Source organism: Rhinolophus ferrumequinum, chromosome 19 (assembly GCF_004115265.2).
Source record: "Rhinolophus ferrumequinum isolate MPI-CBG mRhiFer1 chromosome 19, mRhiFer1_v1.p, whole genome shotgun sequence".
NCBI classification, from domain to species: Eukaryota; Metazoa; Chordata; class Mammalia; order Chiroptera; family Rhinolophidae; genus Rhinolophus; species Rhinolophus ferrumequinum.
In genome coordinates this window covers 11789809-11800930 of record NC_046302.1, presented here as the reverse complement: position 1 = coordinate 11800930, position 11122 = coordinate 11789809, and the positions used below count along the sequence as shown (strand labels likewise).

The window sequence follows — 11122 nt, the reverse complement described above, 5'->3', positions numbered from 1 at the left end:
ACAGCCCAGCTTTTCTAACATCATAGAGCAATATAATAGATGGCACACACAAAATAAGCTGTCATCAGGTGTATGCAGAGTGGCAGGTAGTTGTTGACTAAAGTTGTTAGTGTAAATGGTCTCTCCACTTTGTGGTGACTGACTATAAAAAAACATAATTTTCTATCCATGTAAAGTTATTAATTTTGAAAAGAAAACCCTAAAAGATGATTTCCCTAGAGAGAGGAAAAAAAAATGTCTTGGAATACTTTTCAGAGTTAGTCATTCAAAAACTTAGTCTAAATATTCACCCAGTAATTTTTACCCAAATAAATAAATAAAATAATAGTCTGGGTCTATAGAATACAAATGCCACAAATATAAATTCTATTCTTTATTTGACTGTAAAATGTATTTTTGTATCTTGACAAAAATACTTTTTTTCTGATCACAATACCAAGCATATACTTAGTTTGTTCTAATTTTATGTTGTTGGAGGTTTTTTTTTAAAAGTTCTCTAACTCAAAAGAATATTTCAAAACTGCATCTTTAAAAAGAACCCAAAGTGACTAAAGAGAAAACTAGTATAGAAAACAGCTTTTGTCTAGACAATTTAAGTAAATCCACACGTGTCTGCTCTTCATTTCAGGTCCACAGAGCCTTTCTCTCTGCCGGGATCCTCTGACAGAAAGGGACCCGGACGGCTGGGGCTAGCCTGGCCTTTCTCATGCAACCAGCCTCAGTAAGTGGAAATGGAATAATCATAGCCAAATACAGCCAAGTGAGCCAGCTTGGGCACTCATTAATTGTTTTGTAATATTTTGATCATAGGACCATGAGGAGCGGGTCTCTAGTTCTCATTAGTTCCATGTTCTATTGAAGCTGACTAAGTCCTCGTTTTTAAGGTCTCTTTTTTCTTTCTAACATACCTAAATTATAAAGACTTTTCAGTACAGTACATTTATGGTTGTCCTTAACAACTGAGTAGTAATTTAGCCTATTCATTATTTTTCTGTATTTTGTCTTAATAATAGTAGTTAACATTCACTGAAGGTTTATTTGTGCCAATTGTTTTAAGTTCTTTAAGTATATTAGTTTATTCGGTTCTCATTTAAATAATTAATTCCACAAGCCAGGTGCTATTTATTATCTCCATTTAACAGATGTGGAAATGCAGGTACAATGGTGTGTAAGTAACACTTCAAGCCACCATGCTATGTTGCCTTGCACTTTAGATTTTCAACATAACATTATTCTGCTAATAAAAAGGAAGGTCAGTCATAATGACTGTTTAGCAATTGATTCCATTTTAAATAAAACTAAAAAATGTTTTATAACACTCTATGTGTCAAGCCTGTTGTAAGCTTTCTACACAGGTATTATTTCATTTAATTTTTGCTCCAGTGCTGTGAGGAAGGTACGTTATTATTTCCATTTTATGGGAAAGGAAATTGAGACACAGAGAGGTTGAGTAGGTTTCCTGTGGTCACCCAGCTGGTATGATAGAAATTGGGGGAAGGGGCATTGCATATGCTAGTTATTGCAATTCTTTTAACATTTCAGTCCTGCCATTGCTCTTTGCCAATTAATCTTTCTAATTTTTAGCAATCTCATTTATAAATAATGAGTAATGGGAAAGGATTCCATGATCTCTAAGATCCCTTCAAATAGTCCTATTGATTTGGTACAACAAACCCTGCGAAGTCGCATAGATAAAAACCTTGTTTATGCCAGTTTGAAGACTTAAATGCAAACTCTGGCTGTTAAGCTAGCTGTGTGTTCTAACACTTTTCTGCTTATCTCTAAGAATGGTTTCTGGAAAAGGATCTAGCAGGAAGCTAAAAATGTAGAAAATATTTTGATGATTTCCAGAAACACCAACTTCAGCTCAGCATCTGCCAATAGGTTCAGATAATCCTTAACACTGTGTAATTCCTTGCTCCACCATTCATCAGCTATATGACCTGGGCAAGTACTCCATCATTCTGACCTCAGTGTCTTTCTCTGTAGAATGGGGATGATAATAATCCTATTTCTATAGAGTTTCTGTGAGGAGTAATTGAGATAATATGTATAAAACATGTAGAACAGACCTCAGCCCACAGTAAGTAGCAAGAAAAAATTTAGCATTATTATTGCAGAAGACCTTTTCTCCTAAGAAAGTGAAGATCATGAATTGCTCTGGTTATAGTTGCAGAGGATTCCTTCTGAGATCTGATGAGGGCCCAGTTTCCCAAGATTTGGAAAATGATCCTTTTTTTTATCTTCAGGAACAAAAACATCCAGTTAAATTGCTTGATGGTTAAGATAGATATGAGTTGATATTGAACTAAATTACTTTGCTGAAGTTACCTAATTTCAGAGGGCCTGTGTCCAATATGATCAATATGAGCTAAAAGTTTTATTTAATGTGATTCAATTAACCAGGCAATTGGTATCATTAGGTCTAGGCAATTGGTTGGACTGGATTTCCTCACATTTCTAAGGGATATATATTATTCTGCCTACTCCTCTTTAATTAAAGAGGTGGTAGCTTTATTTTTGCTAAATATTTTAATGCATTTTCTGAGGACTTGAGTCAGCATTTTAGAACACTAGAACCTGTTTTTCCTTTTAAACAACTCTTCAACGCAATATATAAATTACCCAGTAATTTAAACAACTCATCATATAGTATACAAATTATCCAGTATGCAAAGTACTAAAGAAAGCCTAAGCAAATGTGAATTTGTGTGTGTGGGTGTTTTTGTGTGTGTGTGATAAAACAATTGAGATTCTTGAAATTTAACACTACTTGGAAATACAATTACACTAGCTTTTCACTCTTACTAGTGGAAACTCGCTTTTGCTATACAGAAGAGCCAAATTAATTAATCCACAGTTTTACAGTGAGTTATTAGCTTAATGCAGATCCAATCTGGGAACAAAGTAGGTCCTTTTTAAATTGATTACAGAATGTTAAACTCAATGGTAGTTTATGAAGTATATTCACTTTGCAAAGTTGTATGTACAAATGTTATATTTATATCCGGGACAAAACAAATACCCTGAATTTAGATAAAGCTTTCAGAGCTGAAGGCAATCACAGAGATTATATCATCCACCAGAGGGCCAGAGGGATTTGCCTAAGGTTATGGGGATAATAAGTAGATATTTCAGATTTTAGCCAAGGCTTTCTTGAGCTCAAATTGAGAGAAGGCCCACTCTTCTACAGCATGAATTAAGACAACATATTATAATGATTCTAATCATAATAACCACCATTTATTGAGTACACACTCTGAGCCAAGTACTCTTCTCGGCTCTGCACATATAACTTTTTGTCCCCCACCTCATAGCTCTATGAAGTATGTCTAGTTGTTTCCATTTTATAGATTGGATGACTGAGACTCAGCATTTGTGACTTGTTCAAGGCTGCACAGCTAGCAAATGATGATAGCTGGGGTCCAGTCTCACTCCTGATTCTGCACTCTTTGAGCTGGACCAACTGCTTCACCCATGGGGACTAATATGACCACATCTTTGACTGGATTTTCCTTTAAAATTGGCGTTTTAACCTCCTGCAATGAGAGCCTTGGCTGTGTGCAACTGCAGAACTTGTATCCAAATGCCGAAAGAAGGTGATACCAGTCCCAACATTCTCAGCTCACACTCAAAGGAAGAGGGCATCAGAATGGTACATTATTTGTCTATGGTTCTTGAAAATTAACTAACTTAATAAAATCAAGTGTAAACAATCTACCAAATTATTAACACATCACCTTGGGCCATGGATTCAAGATTGTGAAGCTAAAATCAAAAAGTAGATAGTCAACTCCAAGAGGATGAGAAGGGAATATTAAGCCTGGTGCTCTGTAAATTAACACTTTGAGGTAAACTAGAAGTATTACAGAAAATTACTATTTATTTAATGTTTCATTCTATTTGAAAAAGCAACTCCCAAATGATTAACACTACCCTATATTGAAAAAGTTAAAAATATACTGGAAATTGAGTGATGATGGCGCTGAGCACGTTGGGGAAAATAACTACCATCATAGTAGCTGTGTCAGAGCAAAACATTTTAGATTTACCAGCTGAACTGTTAAATGTTTAAGGTGTATTAGAAGCATTAGTTCCAAGGCAAAATGAGGCGATACTATGTTTAACTGTTTGTTTGGAAACTTCTTTTATTAAAAAAGGTTTTTAATATTAATGCTATTTTCAATACAGTTGTGATAATACTCAATAAAGTATCGTGTACTTGATATAGTGAATTTAGGAAGGTAACAGTCCACCTAGATGTAGCAAAATGTAAATATCCTTTTAAAAAATAAAGAGGCCTCTGAGCAGTTGGATGAGCAGAGTGGGGTAGGCAAGGAAAGTGCTCTTTCCTGACATACTCATGCTTTTTTGACTTTGACTTCACTTAGTAATAGCAGTTCTGAGAGAACTGAGACAACTCCTTCTATGCTCTGCAAAAGCATAGGAGAAAAAAAGCTTGTCATTCACAAGCAGCTATGGACAAAACCAGCGTCAGAGTACAGGGGTTAGGGAAATTAGGGATCCAAAAAAAAGTTGGAGTAAAGTGCACAGTTACTGTCAAAAATATATTATTTTGATCCTAAGAAAATTAAGAGCATTTTATCTAATGAACTAGATTGCTGACCTTTTAATACATTTGGTTTTCATGGAACATACAATCACCATCGGACATAAAAGACTAGTTTGCCTTTTGTAAAAAAATTGCTTGGAGCTATATACAGGAATTTTGTCAACACAATTCAAGGATAACATTCTGCAGCTCTTTGGGTATTGTATGATTTCCTCAGATAAGTCCACAAGGAAAGACGAATCTGTTAAATTCACTGACTCAAGTGGGCATTTCTCCTATTTTCTCACTCCTCTCTTCACTCCCCGCTCCCCACCCTCTGCTCCTTTTCCCTAAATGCCAGTACTTTCCAGTTCTCCATCCTCTACCCCTATGGCATGAGACCGGGAAATCATGAAAAGTTTCTCCTTGTTCGTAAATTGCCTCTGCAACGGCTGAGGTGGCAGGGCCATGGGTAGCTCTTGGCTGGGATCTTCTAGGGGACTCTGCTCCTCTGCAGTCAGGGGGGTGGCAACCTCACAGTCTTGACTTTTACTGGCTATTGCGTCCACAACAGACTCCAAGGAGGTGCCTTCCTCCCGTAGGGGGGTGTAGCCCTTATTGCTGCAGGATGGGTCATCGGACTGGGAGCTTGGCGAGTCCAGCCTGGCAGGGGACGAGTCCTTCTGCCGCTGATGGGGTGAGGGAGAGGCAGCTTTGGCCAGAAGGTTCGAGTCCATGTCCGCGCTGCGAGTGAAAGGCTGGGGCTCGGGGGACAGCGGCGCCCGGTAGTCCGGGAGCCCGCTTGTGCTGCGGCGCCGCAGGGCCGCGTATCTGCCGGTCCTGGGTAGGCGGCCGCCCTGCCCCCTGGCGGTGAGCGCCGCCGCCGCCGCGCCGTCGTGCTCCTCCAGCTCTCCCCTCGCCCAGTGCGCACCGTCCTGGTCACCGCGCAGGTCGGTCAAGCTCAGGTGGAGATCGCCCCGCGGGATCTCCCGTGAGCCGCGTTCCCCAGGAGGCCTCTGCCAGCTGCAGCTCGCGCCCTCTGCGTCTCCATCCGCGTTGCGGTCCCTTTGCAACGGTAGCAGAGCGAAGGCGCTCAGTGAGGAGCCCACGAGGGAGCTGGTGGTGCTCTGGCGCCCCCAGCTCTCGGGTGGGCTGCAGGGCGCCGGGCTGCTGCTACGGCTGGCGGCGGCGGCGGCCACAGCCGCGGCGGTCCGGCGACCGCTGGCCACGCCGGAGCGCTCGCGGTAGATGCTGTACACGGCCTCCGCCAGGCTCGGCGGCTCCCGCGGGCAGCGCGGGGACGAGGCCAGGTCCGGCGGGGACGCGGGGCCTCTGGCCCCGCTGCCGACCCCTCCCAGTGCTGCGGGGTGGGACCACGAGCCCCTCGCCAGCATCGCGGTCGCCCCGAAGGCGTCCCCGGCGCCGCCGCAGCTCCCTGGCTTCAGCTCCAGGCCCCGCGACTGCACGTAGCTGAGGAAGCCGTTGAGTGGCGCGGCCCCGGGGGGAGCCGAGACGGAGACCGAGGACGAGGAGGGGGCGGCGGCGGTGGCAGCCGCGGCGGCTGCCAGGTCTTTGGCACGGAGGCTGTGCACGTCGATGACCGTAGAGTAGAGATCCCGCAAGTTGATGATCTTGGTCTTCTTGTCTCGGTTCTCGTGGAGCACCGCGTTGGCGCAGATGAAGAGGAAGATGCCGATACCCATGATGAGGGGCCCGAAGACTTTGAGCTTATCAGAGTGCAAGTAGCCAGAGAAGATGCGATAGAAGAAACCCACCGACGTGGAGGAGGACGCAGAAGGGGCGGAGGATCGCGCTGGAGGCGTGCTCCTGGGCGCACCCGCGGAACCAGAGTTGACACCCCCCGTAATCCCAGGGTGGCCCCTGGCCCGGTTTTTGCTGCCACTGCTGCTACTATTGGCGGTGGTCAGGACGCGGAGGCCGCTGCCCGCGGGTGGCAGCTGCTTATTTCCCTCCCTATTGGCCCCGTGGGCCTTAGGCCAGTAGCCCATCACCGCCATGGCTATGCCCACCAGCAGCACGAGGATCCCACAGAGGGCGATGAGCCCGGAGATAGAGCACAACTTCAGCTTGCCTTTCACCACTACCACGTCGTTCTTGCGCCTGTTCTTGGCTTTCCTCTTGCGCTTGGGGACCTGGCTCTGGGGACGGAGGGGATCCTGCTTTCTGGCAGAAATCCTCAGCAGGCCGCCGGTGGCAATCATGACGAGCCGGTGTTGTGCTCAGGGCTAGCCCCTGGGGCGGAGGCTTGTGCAGAGGGGGGCGCCAGCTGCCCACTAGCTGCTCCTCCACCTCCTCCTGCTGCAAAGCAGAGGAAGACAGTCAGAGGGTATAGGTTTGGCTGCAGCAACATGCCACGCGCTAAAATTGTCCTGCTCCCTGATCCCACCACATGTGTGTCCCCAACCCCAGGGCCTCTACCCACTAACGCGAGTGCGGCATATAGTGACCAGGGGATGAGAAAAATGGATTAAGGAAGGGAAGCGTTGTTGCAATAATTGACAGGAGCTGATAAAATACGTTGGGAGAACGCCTTTTTCTCTCCCCCTTGCCCAATCCCACACTCTGTAGGTAATATTCCAGTATTGTTCATTTCAAACCCTCCTGGCCGGCAGCCAGTGGAGTTCTGACCATTTAGTAGAAACGAAATGTGGGGACTCAAAGTAGTGGCTGATGACTTTTCCTGGCAAAAGCCATTCCCTTTGTCCTACTGGAATCAGAAGATTCCCAAGGGAGTTGTCACCGGAGTTTCAATTATATGTAAGCCAAGTCTATATGTAAGCCAAGTTTTTGTCAAGGTGGGGCCCAAAGTCACTAAAACAGCCACAAAAGTTTCTGCTTTATAAAGACAAAAGAAATTCATTTCACTGGATGAAAATGAAAGGTCATACATATGCTGGCAGGCAGACAGCTTATTTACCTCAGATAATTAATAGAGAGTCTATTGCTGGGAGAACACCAGAGAGATATGTCAATACTCTGACAATAAAATTCTGCACAAAGTTGTCTCCCACCTATTATTGTTCCTACAGCTACAGGCAAGCAGAGCCCTCTCACAGCCTTTTCCTCATCTCTTTCCTGCAACATCTGGACAGCTTCTTGGGGTGGAATATTTAGTTTTAGGTAACTGGTTATGTAACTGAATTCTTCTTTCTGGCTTCCTCTCCTCCTTCAGAGGAACTCCCTTAAAGGTGTCATGTGCTAAATCTCATCAGGGAATTTAAGAGATCCCCTAGAATCTCCAAGAGAAAGATCTCTTTCTCCTGTGGGAAAATTACAACCTTAAAAAACCACACAACATTATTCTGCCATAATAGCTTTCTGACCCCTTATTAATGTACCAACACTCTTCGAATCCCCAAATTCAAATGAGTAGGCAATTAACTAGGTACAGCAGTCTACATAATAATGATGATTCGTAGAATGACATTTCTCCAAGTGAGAGAACTGCTTTTCCTCATCTTTTTCTCATGAGGTCATTTTTAGGAAGGGAGGGTGGCAACAAAGAATGGACTATCCTATAGGAAGTTTAGTTGTTTATAATAAAGTCAAGGTTAGATAAATGCACATACTATGCGTCTTTGTGGATATCTGTTAGCTTCTAAAAAATTCAATCCTTCTGGATCCCCAGAGTAAAACATTTTCTGTTCCACTGGTTGTGTTCCCTCCTATAATAGAGATGATAAAATTAAGGGCTTTGTATGAATTTGGAAGGATTATATATCACTCACAAATCTTCTGGCATTTTATCCTTTATAAAATAATTCATGCTTTAGAATAAATTACCCTTTGTGGGAAAATGTGGGATGACTTAGGTAGAATTTTGCTTTTAATTGGTGCTCGGGTGAAGAACTTTGGCCTTTGGTTCCCTCCATTATATCAATATAGGCGGCATCTTTTCTCCACCAGTGGAAAAGCAAATGATAATCAGCACTTTACAATATTTGCAAATCAATATCTCTTTGAAATTTAGTGGGTTTTCAGTAAGGCGAAATACTAGGTAGGTTGGAAAGGGGTCAGTAGAGAGAATATATTTTGTTTTAAGGAGCTGCACCAGTAAGTACAAACTGTAAACAAACAAACAACAACAACAAAACAGTAAGAGTAGCTTATTGTCCATCAGTCACCTCCCAAAATAAGCACATTATGGTAGTTTTAACATACAGACTGCTGTTTGAAGTGATCCCTAGACTCCAGCATGTGATCTAGAGATCTGTGGTTATTTTTAAAAGGATTTAGGAGCCAGACATTTTAGAAACAAACCCGGACTCAGTTGGCAGGGTGGCTCTCCCTGAGGAGAGAAGGGCTAACATTTTGTTGGGCGTTGATTAGGTGCCCCAGGATGCTGGGTGTCTAGGGGACGAAGGTCCTCACATGTGTTCCTCCTCAGAAAACAGCTTTAGCTCTGGGTAGAATGTAAGGAAGAGTAGAATGGATTTCAAACATGGTTTACAGAAGATCTTTAAAATTAGTTTAATAGCTAGTAATTAACTCCCTAGTTTATTATTCCTTCAGCACTGCTGAAGGCTGAACTCCTTTCTAATGTATCACCATCTGACGTGCAATACCGACAACGGTCAGATACCATGGAAGACCCACCTTTGAGGCTTTTCTTCATACATGACGAAGGAAAGCAAACTTAGCAGTCGAGGTTGGCTACCCTTGCAAATTACTGCCTGATACTGGTCTTTCCGTGGTTAAGGAATGGAGGATGGGGGAATGTCTAAAAATACAACTGCTTCCAAGAGAGACACTCAAGTTCTCGCTCATGATGGATTAAGCCCCACTCAGTGGCGAAGGCTCAGAGCCCACAGGATGAGAGGGCTCTGCCCTGCCCAGGACTCAGTCAAGGTCCTCGACCCCCGCTCCCTCATTGGCAGGGCAGCGAGCCCCTGCCCCCGACCCCCCTTTTCTGGTCTGCTTATTTATGTTGGAGTCACATGAGTGCAGCAGCTGGGAGTCCGCCTCTGGAAAGAAGACAGGGAGGACCGAAGTGAGGGCAATTGGAACTCGCTTTTTCTGGGCAGCGCATCTCATGTAGCCCGCCCAGGAAAATGACTCTCCCCGAACACCTGCCCGGGGGACCAGGGATCGGGATAGGAGGGGTGGGGAGGGGCAGCTCCGGGGCTAAGGACAGACATAATTGCTCAAAATGGCAGCACTAGAAGCAAACAATATCGTTCACTTACCCGGGAAGACTGGGGCAGCTCGGGGCCGGTGATCGGGCTCTCGGGAGACACAAAGGAACCATGGAGAAACTTTTTCAGCCCGAGCCGGCCGCGGAGCGCAGAAACAGCGCCTCCGGGCCCCGCGTCGCGCGGCTCAGCAGCCCCGCGGGGGCGAGCGCCCGCCCCAGGCTCGCAGCCCCCTCCTGTGCTGTGGCGGGAGCCATTTCCAAGAGTTTCCAAGAAGTGTCAGGTCCTCCGCATCCTGCATCCTGCCTTGGAGTCTTCCTCCCCGCAGCAGCTCCTCCGCCCCGCTCCGCGTGCCCTCACGTCGCGCTCCCCCGCCGCCCAGCGCCTCTTTTGTGTGGCTGCGGCGCGCCGGGCTCCGCCGGGTGGAGTTGAGCCCGCGGCTGCTAGCGCGGCTCGGGGCAGCCGGACTGGCGGCTGTTGCTAAGAGACCGGAGCCATGACACAGGGAAATTGCTGCAGGATGGCAGTAGGTACCCTGCCCGACTCCGCTCGTCAGGGGCGCACCCGCCCCCCTGCCCCGCCCCCCGCCTCCTCCCCGCGGCCCCCCTCCCCCCGCGGGCCTTCCTCCGCCCCCCTCCCCCCATCTCCTCTCCAGTCCGCCGCGCGTCCCTTCGGAAGAACCGGTTCCCTGAGGACCAGGAGGCTCGAGGGCAGGCGGAGGAGGGGGCCGACGCGGGGCACTTTGGACCCGGGCCAGGGGCGCGGGCCGACAGGGCAGGACGCGGGGCGCCTCGGGATCGGCCTTCCCCGGCCGTGGGGCGCCCCGGGACCGCCGCCCGCCTTCGCTGGGAGCTTTGTTCTTTTTGTTCGAACTACCTGTCTCAGCACCGGGTCGGAGAGGGCCCAAAGAAAGGGCTGCCACTGCCGGAGGGTCTTCCCGTCAGCATCCGAGGGGCGCTTTTGGGTGAGAGAGGGGGAATACCCCTGCCTTCCTCCCTCCCTCCCTTCTTCTCTTTTCTCTTTTGTTGCCTGTACTCTTGGATACGACACCACCGCCTTTGCTGTTTCCCCCTCCCACTTGGGAGTTGGCAGTGTGGACACGCAGCGAACACAGTAAGTTGTCCCCCAGCGAACTCAGGTCCGGAGTGGAGCCGCCCCCACGAGCTGGGCGCAGCGCGGGACTCGTGGCTGCCTCTCTCTCCTCTGTCGCGCTTCAGCGAAGCCGGCTTTTGTGACCGGCCTCCTCGGGACCACGCGTCTTCCCCAGTTGCAGGCAGCTGGGGCTCTTCGGAGATTAGAATCGGCTCCGGGCTATTCTTTGGCCGGCTCCTCCTGCTTCTACCCTGAGAGGTAATCAGCATTAAAAGGAAAACTATAACTATTCAGGAATCAGGGTTAGTTAGAATCAAAGACGGGA

General features: G+C 46.9%; 1 protein-coding gene across 3 annotated transcripts; it reads right to left on the bottom strand.

Moving 5' to 3' along the window:
- Positions 1 to 981: 981 nt before the first annotated feature.
- On the bottom strand, positions 982 to 9896 carry TMEM200C (transmembrane protein 200C). Of its 3 annotated transcripts, XM_033087915.1 has the most exons (5): positions 9170 to 9302; positions 8834 to 8975; positions 8357 to 8465; positions 8143 to 8238; positions 982 to 6871 (listed from the first exon to the last, which is right to left on the bottom strand). In XM_033087915.1, the coding sequence occupies exon 5, from the start codon at positions 6772 to 6774 to the stop codon at positions 4903 to 4905; it is 1872 nt and encodes a 623-aa protein (XP_032943806.1). In that variant the 5' UTR covers positions 6775 to 6871; positions 8143 to 8238; positions 8357 to 8465; positions 8834 to 8975; positions 9170 to 9302; the 3' UTR covers positions 982 to 4902. The 3 variants fall into 3 exon arrangements, with proteins under 3 accessions (XP_032943806.1, XP_032943804.1, XP_032943805.1); XM_033087913.1 differs by lacking the exons at positions 8357 to 8465; positions 8834 to 8975; positions 9170 to 9302 and adding an exon at positions 9760 to 9890; XM_033087914.1 differs by lacking the exons at positions 8143 to 8238; positions 8357 to 8465; positions 8834 to 8975; positions 9170 to 9302 and adding an exon at positions 9760 to 9896.
- Between the last annotated feature and the right edge of the window lie 1226 nt (positions 9897 to 11122).